Source organism: Schistosoma mansoni, chromosome 7 (assembly GCF_000237925.1).
Source record: "Schistosoma mansoni strain Puerto Rico chromosome 7, complete genome".
NCBI lineage: Eukaryota > Metazoa > Platyhelminthes > Trematoda > Strigeidida > Schistosomatidae > Schistosoma > Schistosoma mansoni.
In genome coordinates, this window is record NC_031501.1 from 2639103 (window position 1) to 2657912 (window position 18810).

General features: G+C 36.3%; 2 protein-coding genes across 2 annotated transcripts; one reads left to right on the top strand and one right to left on the bottom strand.

The window, feature by feature from the left end:
• Window positions 1–1585: 1585 nt before the first annotated feature.
• Window positions 1586–1771, top strand: Smp_203260 (uncharacterized protein; the record flags this gene model as incomplete). Its single annotated transcript, XM_018798608.1, has 1 exon — window positions 1586–1771. One exon carries the CDS (start codon window positions 1586–1588, stop codon window positions 1769–1771), a length of 186 nt encoding a protein of 61 aa, XP_018653533.1.
• An 11772-nt stretch (window positions 1772–13543) lies between these two features.
• On the bottom strand, window positions 13544–18488 carry Smp_127850 (hypothetical protein; the record flags this gene model as incomplete). Its single annotated transcript, XM_018798610.1, has 5 exons — window positions 13544–13740; window positions 15366–15570; window positions 17985–18163; window positions 18205–18283; window positions 18339–18488. The coding sequence occupies 5 exons, from the start codon at window positions 18486–18488 to the stop codon at window positions 13544–13546; spliced, it is 810 nt and encodes a 269-aa protein (XP_018653534.1).
• Window positions 18489–18810: the final 322 nt, after the last annotated feature.

Genomic DNA, 18810 nt, shown 5'->3' on the forward strand with positions numbered 1-18810 from the left:
ACGATCCCGTCTCACGAGATTCGAAACCAGGACCTATCAGTCTCGCGTGCGAGCGCTTAACCTCTAGACTACCGAGTCGGCATCCAACGGTGTAAATGTCTAACTTTAACCAATTACGAATTTGAGCAATCATTCACCAATGTCTTCAGTGAGTTAATATCTCCAAACAGACTTGGTTAAACTCCACTGGTTAATGCTTCTCACTAGTACTCGAGGAAATACCTAATGGAGCCAGTCACTAGTGAGTATATCATTATTATCAGAAGGGGATTTTGTGAAGATTTTAGTAATTTCATATAGTTGAAATCATGAGTCAATTGAAGCTAGACCATCATGGAAAACCCGGAAGCACTGGAAGGCCATTTCGTTCTATTGTGTTTGTTTCTAACTAAATACCATTCTTGTATAAGCAATGATAAATGGTAATTAGCGATGAGATCGAGGATCTGCACTTTGTCCTATATGAGATGGATTAGTTAGATGTCAAGGGAATCCTCTTAGAATGTGAAAAAAGAGACTGATCGATTGTTAGATCCTAGTGAAGACATAAGTACGGGTAACTATTAAAGGGAGCTATTAATGGATGATTATTCTCTCTCTCTCCCCCCCCTCTCTCTCTCTCTCTCTCTCTCTCTCTATATATATATATATATATATATATATTCTTACTGTTTAACTATTGAGTAATTCGATTGTGTATATCTATATTCATCTTATTATAAGCTTCATTTTGACTTATAGACTATTACTGTACGATTTACCATTCCTGAGTTATACCCAGTCTATTAATTCTGTCTCCCGTATTCACAGCCACATTTGGCTAGATCTTGTACAAATATTATTTTCTATTTCATGGTGTGATGCGGTCTGTTCGTCTAGTATATAAACCGAGTATGCCTGAAATAAATGATTTGCATAGCAGAAGCTGTTATTGCTGTTCTAGACTCAACTGGAAAGGCTAGGCGGACAAAGGGCCAATAAGGACTCTAGGCTGCCATACTGGTCGAACGTCATTGTTTTGGCACAGTGCTAAGATTGGAAAAGTCGTATTCCGATTAGTGTATAAATTACGTGATAAAACCGGACACAAAATCATAACAAATTGGCGACGGGTTTTTAAAATTCATATCATCGATTGTAGTCGTAAAACATTAGTAAGCATATTCAAATAATCAGTATAAATAAATTAAAGTTTATCCAATTTGATCAGCCAGGGTTCACGTAGGTTTAATGACTAAATAGTTAAAAAGATAGATAGTGCTCTGGCGCGAGACTGGTAGGTCCTGGGTTCGGATCTCGCGAGGCGGGATCGTTAATGCGCATCGCCTCTGAGGAGTTCCACAATAGGACGAAACAGCCGTCTAGTACTTCCAAGTTTCAAAGTTGAAATCATGAGTCAGTTTTCCATGGTGGTCGAGCTTCAAATGACTCATGATCTCAACTATATAAAATTAATAAAATCCCCATTAAACCCTTTTCTGATAAAAAGATAGAGTTTGAAGCAAAGAAAATTCTGTTCAAATCTCGGATCGGACATCAACTCAATTCATTTACACCCAGCCGACGAGTCCCAACAGAGCCTGAAATGCACATTTTGTATTCCACCGTTTGCCACTATTCATCCCAGTTTATAAAATGCTTGTCGTGTAATCGCAATAACGAGGCTGTCTGTGCATATTCTAAACGAGGTCGATTCTTCATAGTCTTAAACATTAATGTGAGTATTTCATCAGTCAATACAAACAGTTTTTTTTATAGTTATATTGTTTGACCGTGGTTAAAAACTCTTTCGCTTACATCAGTCAAAGAATGGAAATAATAGAAGCAACAAACCAAAGATCCAATGATAAAGAAATGTTGTTAGGTGTAAAGCAGTGTAGTAACAGTAAGATATCTATCTAAAAAAAACAATAAATATCCCGATACTGGATCCCAATAACGAAAAGAAGGGGTAAGAAAATGTCAACCCTAAAAATAATGCAATACAATTTACTCCACGAATTTTCTTTCACGGCTGTGAGGAGTTATCCCTGAGGCTCTACGGTTATACTCCTAAGACGTCAAAATCACTCTTGACTAAGCTTTTTGTTCAGTTACTTTAGGATGTCTCCTTTTGACGGTATGGACAACCTGTGAGTTACAACTGCTTACGTACTCCTAACACTATTGTAGATCACCTTGTTCATAAACAAACTTCATCCTAATTACAAAATAAAATTTCTTTTACTTCTACTATCAAACTTTGTCATTCATTTTGGATTCCCTGCACTGAAAACAATAAAAAAATTTGATATCAGAAGGGGTTTTTTGTGGAGATTTAGTATTTTCATAGTTGAAAGCGTGAGTCTATCGGTTAAGTGCTCTGGCGCCAGACTGGTAGGTCCTGGGTTCGAATCTCGCGAGTACGGGATCGTGGATACGCATTGCTGAGGAGTCCCATAATAAGACGAAACGGCTGTTCAGTGCTTACAGGTTTTCCATGGTGGTCTAGCTTTAATTGACTTACGCTTTCAACTATGAAAATTTAATATGTTTAATACTAGTAAATATGAGAGAAAATAGTAGTATGTTCAGTTATCATAAATTTATAAGAGATATTTACTTTAAGAAATGATAATAGAGTCAGTTAAGTAAATTCAAGCAAACATTACAAAAATTAATCCTAGCTTTGCCTTTATAAAATCTTAGCTGTCAGTGAACTAGAACTTTATAGTTAATAGACGAAAGACTTATTGAAGATTGTTGAATTCTGTAAAATTTATATGACTTAATGACTGAAACTGACTAACCAATCGGAACTAAAGAAGCATTGGACAGCTGACTTGACTATTTATCAGTGCGCACCTATGACATCATCACAAGGGTCTGAATTCAAGGTCACCAAATCCTACATCGACGGCTTCGCCTTCAGATAATTGATTTAGCACCCCATGGTATATTTGAAATTACGATATTCTGTCACCATTATTCAATTGGGTTGTTGAGTAAATGAAATATTCTCGTCTTTAAGTACAGCACTAAGATCTGGCACGTTTTCACTATTGAAAAATTATAATTATTCAATGATAAAATGTTACCAAGTGAACTACCTTTCAGCTGTGTCACCGCATAGTTTTGATAATATAAGTAGTATATCACATTGCATTTCTAATCCTATAATATCTTCTTCCATAATCTCTTGTGTTTGTTTTAAATATTCTTGATATTCTGAATAGATAGTTTGGCAATTATTTTCTTTGGCATAATGTTTTTCAGCTAATATCTGATTATTAAATTTAAACAATTCATCATGGGATCGTTCTGATTTCACTTTGGAGGATATTGGACAAATTAATGGTATAAGAAATTGAATAAGACCTTGAGAGACAAAATCCTGTTTGGTTTTCAACAAAAAAAAACATAAAAACGAACGTATATAAAGATCTTGCAAAGAAGTACTTTCCATCGTTTTTTTATGAGAAAAGCACCATAGGAACTTAAATTAGTCAACAAGACAGTGAATCTTTAATAAACTGAAATAGTTGATGTATGTCTTATGTTAATCTAATCACTGGCATAGTTCGATAGACAGTAATAGTAGATGTAAGAATAATTTAAATGAAATTAGAGAGAGTCAGACTAAAACTTATCATCAACATATTGAGTGAAAATTTAAGTCATATCTGTGAACTAGGATGAAGAATTCCAAACGCGAATAAAAAATTGTCTTAGCTATCTTCTATAATGGAACTCGTCACTATACATCAACTTCATTGATTATGAGAAGGATTTTGACAGTGTGGATAGGAAGATCTTATAAAAACTTCTTCAATACTATGCAGTTCCTGAGAAGATTGTCAACATCATACGGAACTCATACGACGGACTGCACTGAAAAAGTCGTGCATGGAGGACAGCTGACTGATGTATTCCAAATGATCACCTGAGTCAGACAAGGCTGTCTACTCTCCCATTTATTCTTTCTTCTTGAGGTCGACTGGATTATGAATACTTCGACATCTAACAGGAAGTACGTAATGCAATAGACATCTCAGAATCAATCAGATGAGTTGGACTTCACAGATGATCTGACCCTCCTATCCCATACACACGAACAAATACAGACGAAGACAACAAATGTAGCAGTAGCCTCTGCATTAGTAGGTTTCAACATAGACAAAGGAAAAAGCAAGTTTCTGAAATATGACATGGTGAGCACTAACTCAATAACACTTGGTGAAGAAGCTCTGAAAGTGGTGGAATCTTTCACGTACTTGGTCAGCTGCATCTTTGATGAAGAAGGAGTATCTGATGCAGACATAAATGCAAGGAATGGCAAAGCAATGTCATAATTCCTACAGTTGAAGAACATATGGAACTCAAAACAACCAGCGACTTTGTAATGATTTGCTAAAGGATAGCATTTGGTTATGAAAACTAAATAACAATCTCATATTCTTTAGTTTGCATCACCGATTTACTTTAGTTATAAAACCACTGAAAAATAGGAGACACGTTTTAATCTTTTATGGGACTCTTCACCAATGATCAACTATGATCCTACCATAGCAGAATTAATCCAGGGCAGTCTTTTCTCACTTTGAGAGCCCAACCGCTAGTCTACTGAGTTGGAATCCAGTGATTTGCATTTCTAACCGGTTAATTCTTGATATTACTTGGCCAATATAGAATGCCACTGACGGATAAATTGATATATACAGTAAGAACTCCCATTATTAGGATAGTAATACTGAAGTTAAATATAATCTAGATTTTACAACTAAGTCCATAAAACTATATTATAATAAAGATCTTGAGAGAATTAATATAAGTGACCTTGTGAAATTCAAATCAGTTACTAGCCAATCATAATGTAGATGATAAGAATGACTAGTTCATTGAAAAAGAAATCTAAAAGTACTAAATTATGTATACTTTTTGTATGATTAAAGAATAGTTACAACAACAGCTCATCTATTGTATCAGTGGTTGCTTTTTTTTTAAGATGTTTCTCTTATCATTTTCAAAGATTTCAAAAACCAGATATTGTTAATGTTCACTGAATTCATAATAAAATATAACTTATCTTTCATTGAGCTTTTAAATTTGCGCGAAAATCTTTAAGGCGCTATCTTAATTCTGATTGGTTCACTCAAGATCATCTGTATGGTAAAGATTTACCGTTATTATCAGAAGGGGCTTTTGTTAAGATTTCAGTAATTTTATAGTTGAAATCATGATTCAATTGAAGCTAGACCGCCATGGGTTCGAACTAGCTACTTAATGACCATAAGTATAACGCCTTTATCAGTAAGTACCAGCCAGAATAAACAGCCCAATATTTTCGATATCACAGATATACGACTCCACAAAAAACAACAAATAGAGAATGGCTTTAAAAAAATGTTAGGTATACAGTTTATATTCTTAACTGTTTAATTTATATTAATGGATGTGTCGCTCAATTCCGTGGATTGGTTGACGTAAGGCAATAACACCGTTGGATGCTGGCTCAGTGGTTTAGAGGTGAAGCGCTTGAGCATGAGACCGACAGGTCCTGGGTTTGAATCTCACCAGGTGGGATCGTGGATGCGCACTGCCACTGAGCAGTCCCACAATAGGACGAAACGGCCGCCTAGTGCTTCCAGAATTTCCATGGTGGTCTACCTATGAATGACTCATGATTTCAACTATAAAATTTACCGTTAAGACATCAAATATAACATTTACTGTAAATAAATAAAAAAATAAATTACCATAATAATACGTTCATCATTCGTTTCAACTAGACTTCTTATTAAACGTAATGAATAGCGTAATTGTGCACGTTTACTATTTCGACCACCAACACCATGAAAACTATTCCCTTGTCCAAGAAATGGTTCTATTATGAGTATTGATTGTTTTGTATTTTGTTTTTTTGGAAAAAGAAATAAGATAAAGTAATTTTATGCCAATTAGAGACTGACCAGTTGCAGTCCTAAACACATCGATGGGAAGATCCAAACAAACAATACTAAGTGAATTCAAACTTCACCCCATCGCACAAGCAAGTGGCTATCAGGACTCAGTGGCCGAGTGGATAACGCGATGGCGTTTGAAGCGAGGGTACTGGGTTCGAGTCCCAGAGTGAACATCAACTCTGAGATGCAGGTACATCTAGCTGACGAGTCTCAAATAGGACGAAACGCGCGTCCTGGATTCCACTGCTAGCCACTATCCATCTCTGCTCACCATAGTTTTAAAATGTTTTACATTTATTTCAATATTATAGGAAAGATAAAATTTAGTGAATTATTATTTTCATAGTTGAATTCATGAGTCAATTGAAGCTAGACCACCATGGAAAACCTGAAAGCATTGAACGGCCGTTTCGTCCTATTATGGGACTCCTCAGCAGTGAGTGTACACGATCCCGCATGCACGACTCGATCTTGCACGCGAACGCCTAACCTCTAGACTACTGAGCTGGCATCTAGGTTTTCCATGGTGGTTTAGCTTCAATTGACTACTATAATATCTACGAAACCCCTTTCTTATTATAATCATGTATTTAATATGATATTATTACTTTCTTTCATAATTATTAAGGTTGTTTGATACTCAACCATTTGAATGAATATCAACTTAACTTACCTGGACTTATACACCATTGTAATAAAATAAATAATCTTGATGGAATTCCATAATTTAAACAATCATTTATTAAATATGGAGCTAAAATAGCCAATGAATCAAGCATATATAAATGTAATTCTTCTAAATAAGCTTGTGGCCATTTACGTATTAAATCAATTTCTTGTTTACTTTCAGAAGTTTTATTACTATTCATGTTCTCTTCATAGTTGTCTAGATCTAATGATTGAACATCTTGATGTGGATTTTCAGATATTTTCTCTACTGTTGATGTTTGGTTCAGATGATCATAGTTGTCATGGTTACTGGTGTGTTTTTTTACATCTGATGAATAGGAACTACAATGTTTAAGTGGTAAAGGTGGAGATTTTAAGTCATTTGAATTATTATTGACATTGGTATAGTCTATCAAATTGGATGATTCTATTGGACTTGTATTTAGGTCAGATTTGATTTGTTCGGGTTGTTGTTCTTGCTGTTGCTGTGAGTATGTTTGTATCACTGGACATATCCATTGAAATAAACCTTTAATTAGACCTGATGTAGACATCGTCTAAGATAGACAAAAAAAACAATACTGAAAGTGAAAAAAGGTTTAATAGTTGGTTATTCTTAATTTAGATCGACTTGAATTGTAATAAAGAGTTGATCAGGAACAACTAGATCGATTCAAAGTTACAGGGTGTACTATAACCTCAGAGTGTAATTTGTCGAATGTGGGTCATTATTTGCAATGATGTAAAGATTTTTCGTTATGGTTACCAATACGATTTAGGATTCGGATGAGGTGTTTTGAGCATTTATGGTTAAGCTTTAAGATCACGATGTGAAGTTAAGGCTTCAGGGATAGAAGTATGATTAATCAATCGAATTTATAATTTGAATGTGAATATTGGATTTAGGATACATCAAGACTGAACATTAGACTTATTCCTAGTCCTGAAATCTAACCCTGAATTCCGAACCCTCATCTTATCTGTAAACCCAATCCTAAATTCTAAAGTCAAAAACCTAAACAATAAATAATTACCCTAATGCCTTAATCTCGATCTTAATTTTATAAATTATACATTCATATTTGCTGTTCTTTGATTAGCTGAATAGGGTCTCGCTCCTAATTTCCTCGGATCTATACAATAGCCTTAACTTTTATATATGAGTGATAACAGGATCGTAGTAACTTTCAAATAAACAAATTTGCTGAAAAACAAAAAGCACGAGACTGTCGCTTTTTTCTAGTGTTGTACTTCTGGCCGATATACAACCATGACTTTACCGTTAGGAATTGGAAACAGAACCTTCGGTCTCGTGACCAAACTCATTACTTCTGGACTGCTAAACCTCAATTCAATGGTGTACATGTTTAACCACGATCAATCTGGGATGTTGTGCGATCACTCCTGATTGTTTTTAATGGGTTCTTTCTTCGCGCCCTATACATTTGAAGTCCACAAGTCACGGGTGCTCACTAGAATTTTAAAATTCTCTCTTCAGATGAGTCACAAGCGATCATATGATAATTATCCACATAGAGATTGTGGTGATTATTGGATGCTGTTAATGTCACCAACAGACCTAAGTTAGAAAATCACAGAAAACAAAGGAAGCAGTGGAAAGCTGCTTCATTCCGGTATAAAAACTCTCCTCCGGAAAGTGATTGAGTTCAGAAACGTAAACGGTTCAGTGCTGACTCAGTTGTTAAAAATTAAGTACTTGGCGTGAGACTCAAAAGTCTCAAGTTTGATTCCTGTTACGTTCATAGATGCAGACTCCTGAAAAGTCCTATCTTAAAAGATCAAGAACAAAGAGTTGACGAGAGTAGTATGAAATCACTCTAGTTCACTAGGTTCTCATCAGTCGCTTACGATCTATGATACTGTAGTGAACAAAACACTAGTTGGGGACAATCGAATGTATTTAAGCAAAAATTACAGACTATCTCAGTAAATTCTGATAACCAAACAATGAACAGTCAATTTGCAAATTAACAACCAATTGTTTCAATCTTCTCTGTTTCTTCTCTAATTTCATTGCTCATGCATTTTCCAAACGATTGCGCTTCATTTCAGTTCTTTCCTCATCGGTCTTCTGCCGAAATACATTCTATGTCTGACCCACACCATATACTACTTATATGGATATAAGTAAAACACACCACACTCGTCCCCCCTTTTAAACATTCGTTCATGCGGGGCTTCTGCTCGCCATGCCACTATCTTCTTTCACTGCAGTCTGTGCCAAACTCTCTGTCAGAATGTCGAGTCTGCGGCGCGCTGACCTCCATAGCTCCGTCGACCTGCCGGGGCACCAACATCCGCATTCACCCGGCACCTGGGACGTTCAACACCCGTACTCCACCGGCCTGCTGAGCCATCTACATCCGACGTCCGTCCAGCAGCCGCACGTCCCACTGCTCCTCTCCGTCGACAGCACCCGCTACAGCCAACGCCGCCACGCCAGAACACTCCACTCGACGCCACTTCTCTGCACCAGACTGCCCCAACTAGCACCTCAACTCCAGACCCGCAGCGGCGTCCGCAGAACAGCACCCTTCCTCCTCCTGGTTGGCAGCGACACCAAATGTAGTGAGCAAAACACCGGTTGGGGACAATCGAATGTATTTGGGCAAACATTACAGACTATCTCAGTAAATTCTGATAACCAAACAATGAACAGTCAATTTGCAAATTAACAACCAATTGTTTCAATCTTCTCTGTTTCTTCTCTAATTCCATTGCTCATGCATTTTCCAAACGATTGCGCTTCATTTCAGTTCTTTCCTCATCGGTCTTCTGCCAAAATACATTCTATGTCTGACCCACACCATATACTACTTATATGGATATAAGTAGACCACACCACAATACTTTGAAATCAGAATTATCATAAAGTTAACCTACTTATACTATCATAGCTTGTAAGCAGCCGATGAGAACTTACTTACGCCTGTTAAACCTCGTAGAGGAGCGTAGGACATCAACCAGCACTCTCCATCCAACCTTGTCTTGGACAATCCTTCCCACTGCTTTCCAATTGATATTCAGCCTTTTTATGTCTGCTTCCTATTCCCGATTCAGTATGTTCTTTCACCTTCCTCATTTCTGTTTTCCCTCAACATTCCAAATTAGAGCCTATGTCGTGATGCAGTTTGGATGATTTCCGTTATGTATGTTCTATCCACTTCCATCGTCTTTTAATAATTTCCTCTTCAGATGGAAGTTGATTTGTTCTCTTCCACAGTAGACTGTTTCTGATAGTATCCGGCCAATGTATATTATTATCCTGCACAGACAACTGTTTGTAAATACTTGATCCATTTTGATGATGGTTGTAGTAGTTCTCCACATTTCAACTCCGTACAGTAGAACAGACTGTTTTGACGTTCGTATTGAAGATTCTGATTTTGATATTGATTGACAGTTGTTTTGAGTTCTATATGTTGTTCAAGTGTGGGAATGATGACCTTGCTTTGCTAATCCTTGCATCTACGTCTGCATCAGATCCTCCTTGTTTATCAATGATGCAGCTGCCCAGGTACGTGAAAGATTCCACCACTTCCAGAGCTTCTCCATCAAGTATCACTGAGTTGGTGTCCTCCGTGTTATATTCCAGAAACTCGCTTTTACCTTTGTGTATGTTGAAACCTACTAATGCATAGGCTACTGCTACACTAGTTGTTTTCATCTGCATCTGTTGGTGTGTATGGAATAGGAGGGCCATATCATCTGTGAAGTCCAAATCGTTTAATTGGTTCTGAGCTGTCCATTGTATTCTGTGTTTCTGCTCTTGTTCGACTGTTGTTAAATGCTGTCTTCTTGTTCTTCCTTTCTTCAATCTTGTCAAGGACTTTTATTGAGATCCACTGTTTATGATGATGTTTCTTGCAACCCAGAACCTACTGACACGTTGAAGTTAGTTTATTCGTAGTTTTTTGTTTCAGTAGATCTTGTAAGGTTTGAAACCTGTTGTTGAGAGTTATCTTGAATTCGTTGAGTTTGTTAGTATCTCGAAGGTAGGCTGTATTAAACCCTTGTAATGCTGTTCCCCCGGTTATCTAGTGTTTCTTTAGCTTCAGTTTCATCTTGGCCACAACCAGGTGGTGATCTGAAGCTATGTCAGCTCCTATCGTGGTTCTCACGTCTTTCATTGTCCTTCGGAATTTCTTGTTGATACAAATATGATCCTTCTGGTTCTCTGTGGTGTGGTCCAGCGAGATCCATGTAGCTTTGTGTATGCGTTTATGTGGGAATATTGTGCCACCTATAACCAATTCGTTGAATGCATATAGATTTGCAAATCTCTAGCCATTTTCGTTCCTGTTTTCTAGTCCATGTCATCCCATGATATCTTCATATCCTGTGTTGTCCATTCCGACTTTGAGGTTTAGATCTGTCATCAGGGTTGTCAGGTCCTTCCCTGAGCACTTCTCTATGATTGATTGCAGCCTCTCATAAAACTGGTCTTTATCGTCGTAGTTGCTATCATTGGTGGGTGCATAATATTGGACAAATTTTCCTGATCCCCTCCTACTTTGTTTTGAAGGATGCATTGATTATCCTGGATCCATGAGATTCACATCCTACAAGTGCATTTTGTGCTTCTCTGGACATCATTAGAGCGACTCCCTGAGTGTGTGGAGCATTTCCTCTTCGTGGCCGGAGTACAGCAGCATCTCTCCCGTCCCTAGCTTTTGTTGTCTAGCTTGTGTCCAGTGGGTTTCGATGATTCCGAGTACTGCTGATTTGTATCTCCTCATTTCCGTTGCTATTTAACTAGTCTTTCCGGTCCCCACATTGTCCGAACGTTCCATGTACCTATAAAGAGTGTTACACTGGTTGTTAGAAGGGGCATCGACCTCGTTACTTCCGAAGAATCTCGGTTTTCATCTTGGGGAGTTATAATTCTTCCTTCAATTCCGAGGGCACAGTTTCTTTTAGCAACGTTGTTTTCTACAGGATGGGGTTACCGACCCCATGCTCAACCCTCCTCCTTTACTTGGACTTGGGAGCGAAAGTAACTCCAGGAGAGCTACAGGCGGAGTTCACTGAGAATGTGGCGGAAAAAATTAAATTCATACTATTCTATTCAATTTCTTGATTTTGCTTTGCTTCACATGACAATGAAGGTAACTAATTGTATGGAATCCTATCTTAGACTGCTGAGCCAGCTGTCCTCTGACACTCAAATAACTTAAGTTTGTTCATAATACAAAGTATTAAACTTTACTTAACCAGTATAAGTGATTTTATCTATTCAGTAAGAATAAAGAAAATTGACTGGATGTTGCATATTCGTCAGCTTGACGGAAATTATTGTACAATTACTTACTAAATATATAAATCATTTTTAAGCAATAAATTAAACAACAAACAATTGTAGTGGCAATCATTATAAGCAAGGCAATCCAAGGCGCACGTTTTGTCCTATTTCGGACTCGTCAGCTGGATGTACCTGTATCTCAGAGTTGGTGTTCACTCTGGGATTCGAACCCAATACCGTTCGCTTCAGACGCTATCGAGTTATTCACTTAGCTAATAAGTCCTGATGGCCACGCAAAGTACGCACATATGTCAATAAGAGACTGATCAATTTCATTCCTAAGCATCAATGGAAAGATTCATGTAAACAATATCAAGTGAATTTAATGTAGTGACAATCAGTTAAAATAATTCATAAACTTGATAGATACTTATGGTTTGTGTACAGACGAATAAGTTAGTAAGCATCAGCTCGATGAGAATTATAAGTACATTTAATGGAGAAAAGTATTTATAGTTTTCTTCTAGCTTTAATTACAACAAATTGCTATTCTATATTTATCACTATGGGGTTGTGGAGACTATTAAGTTTTTGATTGTGATCGTGAATTGACCGACCACCACTCCACCTGGAAGCACTGGATAGCCGTTTTTATTCCTAGTGTGGAACTTGTAAGCAATGCGCATTCACGATCACGCACACGGAATTTGAACCCATGACCTATTTTACATTCTGTATTTTCCTATCTATTATAAGAAGAAACCATACATTTGTCTTATTATCAAAAAACGTAATAAATTTATGAAGAAAGACTATTTGAATGAATATGTAGGTAACAATGTCAAAATTGGACTTGATAGTTCCAAAATGAATTGAGCATTGGATGGAAAGTTAATAATGAGTAGAATAATTTCATTTCTGACGTTTCGTAACTTAATGTAAGCCGCTTCTTCAGAGTATATAAATAACCATTTCTTATTTAAACGAATCTTTATAATTCTAAACTTTGACCAAGATATCGAATTTACCATATTACTTTTTGGAATCTGTTGATGAACAATTGAAAATCAAACAACATTAGGCAACTGAAGATGGAAAATGATATTGGGAGCCAATCGGAAGTAGCAAAAGGTTAATCGATGGTAATCAGAAGTGTACTAAAGATCAAGTACATTTCATTGGGGTCGTACTACTGGCTGTACAGGAATGTGACGGCAGTGAGGTATTTCCTTCAGACAACCAGTATAACAGCGATGCTACCTTCCCACGAGGTAAGGTGAGGTTAGAAAAGGTCGGCCCACGGATTTCCGTCTACGGTGATAAGGTCCTAATAAGTACGCAGCTAACATAAAAACTAATCACAAAATGGTCGTGTGTGATCAACCTCAAACAATTAACCCTTGTACACTGCAGTTACACTCTCAGGTCACTAAAACCACATCTAATTCAATTTCCCTTTCTAGTTACTTCTCTCTGAATGACTGACTAAGTTTTTAATTCGTCTCATGTTTTGTAACTAGATATAAATGTTCATGAATTCAATTCATCTGTTGACTTTTATAATGATCATTGGTTAAGAACTCTTCAATCATAATACAACTGAATGTTTCTCAGTATATTTTGTTTTGTTTTAACTAGTTTATCAGTTGTGAAATTTTATTTATAATTACTAATTAGAACTATGCATAAAGGTATAAAATAAACAACCAACCCTGAATGGTTCATTTAAAGGAACGGTACTCACATAAATTGCCGCTGGATCATGACATATCTCAATAAGTATTGAAAGAATTAATCGTTTCATATCGAAATTTTCATCATTTGGTAATAATTTCAAATTTTTCAATAATGGATTCATACATTTAACTATATTAAAAAAACAAGATTCAAGTAGATGGAACAATTCAGTTGGATTATGTAAGTTATGATTAATCCTAAACGAATATACATTAATTTCGATAGTTGAGATCATGAGTCAATTGAAGCTAGATCACCATGGAAAAGCTGGAAGCATTGGACGGCTGTTTCGTCCTATCACGGGGCTCCTCAGCAGTTCGTATACACGATCCTGTCCCTAGGGATTCAAACCCAGGACCTATCGGTCTCATGAGCGAGTGCTTAACCTATAGACCACTGAGCTGGTATCCAACGGTGTTAATGTCTAACTTCAACTGATCCACGAAATTGAGAGATACTTCCATTATTATAAATTAAACAGTTAAGAATATAAACTGTATACTTAACTTTTTTTAAAGCCATTCTCTAGTGGGTTTTTTCATGTCGTCGTATATCTGTATTATCAAAAATATTGGACTGTTTATTATGACTAGTACTCACTGGTTAAGGCGTTATACTTATAGTCATTAAGTAGCTGGTTCGAACCCTACCACATTTACTCAAGTTTGGGCATCAAGGTAATATCAGTAGTTTTCATATATAGAATATGGATCACAGCCAAGTAATTGGATTTGTAATTGACTAGTGCATTAGTCAACAAAGAAAGATTATCTCGATATACTGAAGAATAACAATCATTAGTGGTGATAATTAAACTATGAAATTCAATAAGCGACACTTTTCCGCAGTTTAATTTGATTTTTCGTCAGTTTTGCAAAGTGAATACGACAATTAGTAAGTCCACTGAAAGCTTACAGTAAAGATAATGTAGAAATACAATCGTACAACTATTTACTAATTAAACCACAACGATATAAATGATGATGATAGATCAGAGGAAAAATTTGCATATATATCAATCTGTTTACACATATTTTTTGATTGGGTTCAACTAATAAAAGTCTCCTGATCACTATTGGTTTGATCACTCAATGTCTAGTTGATCTTGTGTATATAGGTTTTTCATCGCTGAACTCACGAGGCAATTTCAGTGAGAAAACAATTGAAAACCTGAGACCGTTAAATGACCATTTGTTCCTCGTATGGAACTGCAAAACAGTGCGCATCCACAATCCCTCCACGCAGTAGTCAAACTCAAGACCTTTGATTTGCCTGAACGCTTAACCTCCGGACCACTAAGCTAGCATTCGATGGTAGTAACTTCTAACATGAATCAACTCATTATAGCGCTCCTAGTGGTTTGTAAGTAAAGAATTCGAGCGAAATGGATGGTGGTTAGCAGTGCAATACAGGAAACGCGTTTCATCTTACAAGCAAACAATACCAAGTGAACTTAGACTTCATCTCGTTGTACAAGCAGGTAGCTATCAGAACTCAACAGCTAAGTGAATAACTCAATGGCGTTTAAAGTGAACGGTATTTTGTTCGAGTCCTAGAGTGAACATCAACTCTGAGATGCAGATACATCCAGCTGAGGATTCCGAAGTAGGACGAGACGTATGTCCTGGATTCTACTACTAATCACCACCCATCTTCGATAGCAATAAATAGTTTATAATTAGAGTTATTTTAAAAGTATTTTTACCGCCAAAAAGCAAAATAAATCAATAAATAAAACAATTAAACAAACTTACATTCATCAAATGTTAATAAATGTACTAATCTACGTATTAAACCAGATTCTATTAAACGTATTTCTTTTAATAAACCATACGTATTAGCATGTTTCACAATTAATAAAATAATTGTTAATATATCATTACGTAAGTGGCAACATAATTTTGAATGACTTTGTGCTAATAATGTAAAGAATATATCACGAAGTTTCAATAGACATTCCTATTGTATAGAGGAAATTGAAATATATATTAGGAAATACAAACAACAGTTTATTTAAAGCATCTATGAATGTAATACATGAAGTTATTGAATTAGATCTTATAGGAAGTAAGTAGTCTAGTGGTTAAGCGCGTTCGCGCGTGAGACTGATAGATCCTGAGTTCGAATCTCGTGAGGCAGGATCGCGGATGCGCACTGCTGGAGAGTGGGGGGGTGAGACGAAACGGCCGTCCAGTGCTTCCAGGTTTTCCATGGTGGTCTAGCTTCAATTCATTCATGATTTCAACTATAGAGTAAGTAAGTATTCTTACGATTATATGGTTTAAAACCATGAATTGATTGTCATTAGGTAAGCATCCAAGAAGTAGAAAGCATTTAATAGTTGAATCTTTTGAAGTGGGCATCAATAACCTACCATGGACTGAACTTGGGGTTTTTTTAGGTTTCACAACAAGTTTTTTATATTTTAACCTTAATCGTTGATTGAGTTGGGATCTAATGGTTTACATATATCTCATAAACATGTTTCATGTTTCATAATAGGAAATTCAATAATCCCCGCAAACCTTCTCCATAATCCAAATACCTTTGATGGGTATTAACTAAGATGATAGTTAATTTTATGGAATCTTGCTCATTGCAACCAACTCTCTATCATTACGTTACATATAGAAGGTAATTGTATCTTTAAGCTTTCATATTTAAAACTGGAGCCGTTAGTTAACACTTGGAAATGAATACCAGTCAATGAAAAGTCATGACGATATTACGAAACGATTAATAGACATGTTCTATATACACAAAAACCACAATTGTACTGCAGTTCATAAGTGAAAATAGTTTGTTTACGGTTAAATTATACAATCTACCCGATTAAATATATTTGCAATATGTGTGCATAGATTTGACTGGGGGGGGATGTTTACGTTGCGATTTACTTTTCATTGATCTAATATTTAATTACTTTAGTAAATTTAGACATAATAATTTGATCATACTGTGGTGTGTGCTACTGATGTTGACAGATATAAGTGGTATGCATCATCAATTGAAAGTGAAATGTCTGGAGGCAGAAGGTTGTGAAAATCGAAGAGAAGAGAACGAGAACAGAGAGCGGTCGATATGGAAACAAAGGAACAGTGAAATCTGAGACAATTGATAAACTGACATTTTGCAAATGAAGAATTTACTGTATGGTTCTCAGATTTTATCAAGACGTTCTGTAATTTTGTATTCAAATACATTCGATTGTCCTCACTTGTGTTCTCGTTCACTACAATACTTTCACTAAGCTTATGACGGAAGTCATTTATTCAATAAATGAATAAAACAAAAACGGAAAGTTTAAATTAGTCAGAATGGCCCACTTCTTTTATTACATCTAAAGGTTTTGATAAGTAAAAATACCTTGTCGAAATACAAAATTAGTAGAACTATTTATTGAAGATGATTACTATACTTTTTATCAGGTGTTTTTGTGAAGATTTCAGCAATTTAATAGTTCAGTTCATAGGTCAGTTAAAACTAGACTACCATTGGAAACTTAGAAGCACCAGATGGCCGTTTTGTTCTAGTGTTGGACTCCTCAGTAGTGAATATCCACGATCCCTCTGGCGGCATTCAAACTCAGGACCTTCGGCTCTGCACGCGAGTGCTTAACCTCTAAACCACTGAGCCGGCACCTAACGGTGTTAATGTCTAACTTTAACCAATCTACGAAATTGGGCCATCGTCCGCCTTTGTTTTCAACGAGGTACTATCTCACAACACACCCGGTTGAACTCCACGGGTCACTGCTTCTCACTAGAACTCCAGGAAATACCTCTTGAAGCCAGTCTCTAGTGAGCATATGACTCATGAATTCATCATGAATTCGCATCTATGCCTATGTGTTTACTACAGTGTGCATGAGCCTTGGCTTACGCGTTCCACAGATGCATGTATCGTATACTTGTGAACGAAAACTTCTGTCCCTATATGTATTTGTGGGAGGTGTAGACTTACCTACGCTTTCTATAATACAGTACAGCATACTAGCAACTGGGCCCGTCTATGCAAAGAATTATCTCACTGAGATGCATGTATATTTGAACACATGTATATGAAGCATACTTGAGGATAGTTTCCATGCTCATCTACTGGTGAACTCATTATTAGCTCATCAAAGCTTTTGGTTTCCAAAAATGGTGTAGGCCATTTATAATACGTCTACACTACGTAGTGTGGGTCAAGTTAATTACCCATACTAGTGATATCATAATCCCCATGTATACATATTCTCCAGTATCCACTCTTACTGTTTTTTCAAAGCTCTTCTCTACCCGAAGAGCGATAGGGCTACTCTACTCCGTTGAGTCGGCAACTAAAACTGAACTGAATTTCATCAATAAACACCAAAAAAACAATTCACTCACTTCACTTCCAACTTGTTTCATCCATTCTATTTTCATTGTATCATTTGTTGCATTATCAATTAAGTTCCAAAGAATAGATATAGATCGTGATAGTATCTCATTTGAAAGAAATGGTGACACCAAACGATTACAAATGAATTGAGCCCCTGATTTTGATATAATTTTATTTGAACAAATTTCTATGATTATTTTCATAGAAGGAAAAAGGATACCAATTTACCTGAATGTTTAGTTAGTTTATCCATTAGTTTCAGTATAGTTAGGCAAAGATCTTCACATGGATCTGTTTCACAGTAACACTAATGTGATGAGTATTGTGTAGACAATGCAAATAGATGGATAAATGAAGCTTACTTTTAATAATGATTCAATGATATCACTGTTACAAACAACTTTCTGGTTGAACGTTTTTGTTGTTGGTTGTACTTTAAGCTCTGAAATAGGGAGGGAGATAGATGTCAGATAAACTAATTGAATTGGGAATGTTTGGAAAAATGAAAGCATTTTACTCAAGAAACAGTATGTGTATATAATTTCTGACCTCAGTTAGGCAACCAGTGAAAGGAGAGAAACGTTGGAAAGCAACTTCGTCCTGGTGCAAAGCTAATCCTCAGCAATTTGAATTCACAGCTCGCATAATGACCGAAATTAAGGCTAGAAATTCTTTTTGTGAGAGCTTCTCCTTTAAGCCGTTGTACCGAGCAATAAATTGAGATCCTGTCGTTCGAAGTTGTGAGTTCTGGTGCCCTATCCATTTTCTTCAGTGAGTTGACTTAATGACTGTTTTTTATTTCATTAGCCAGATATTTCTTGTAGAGCTTCAATC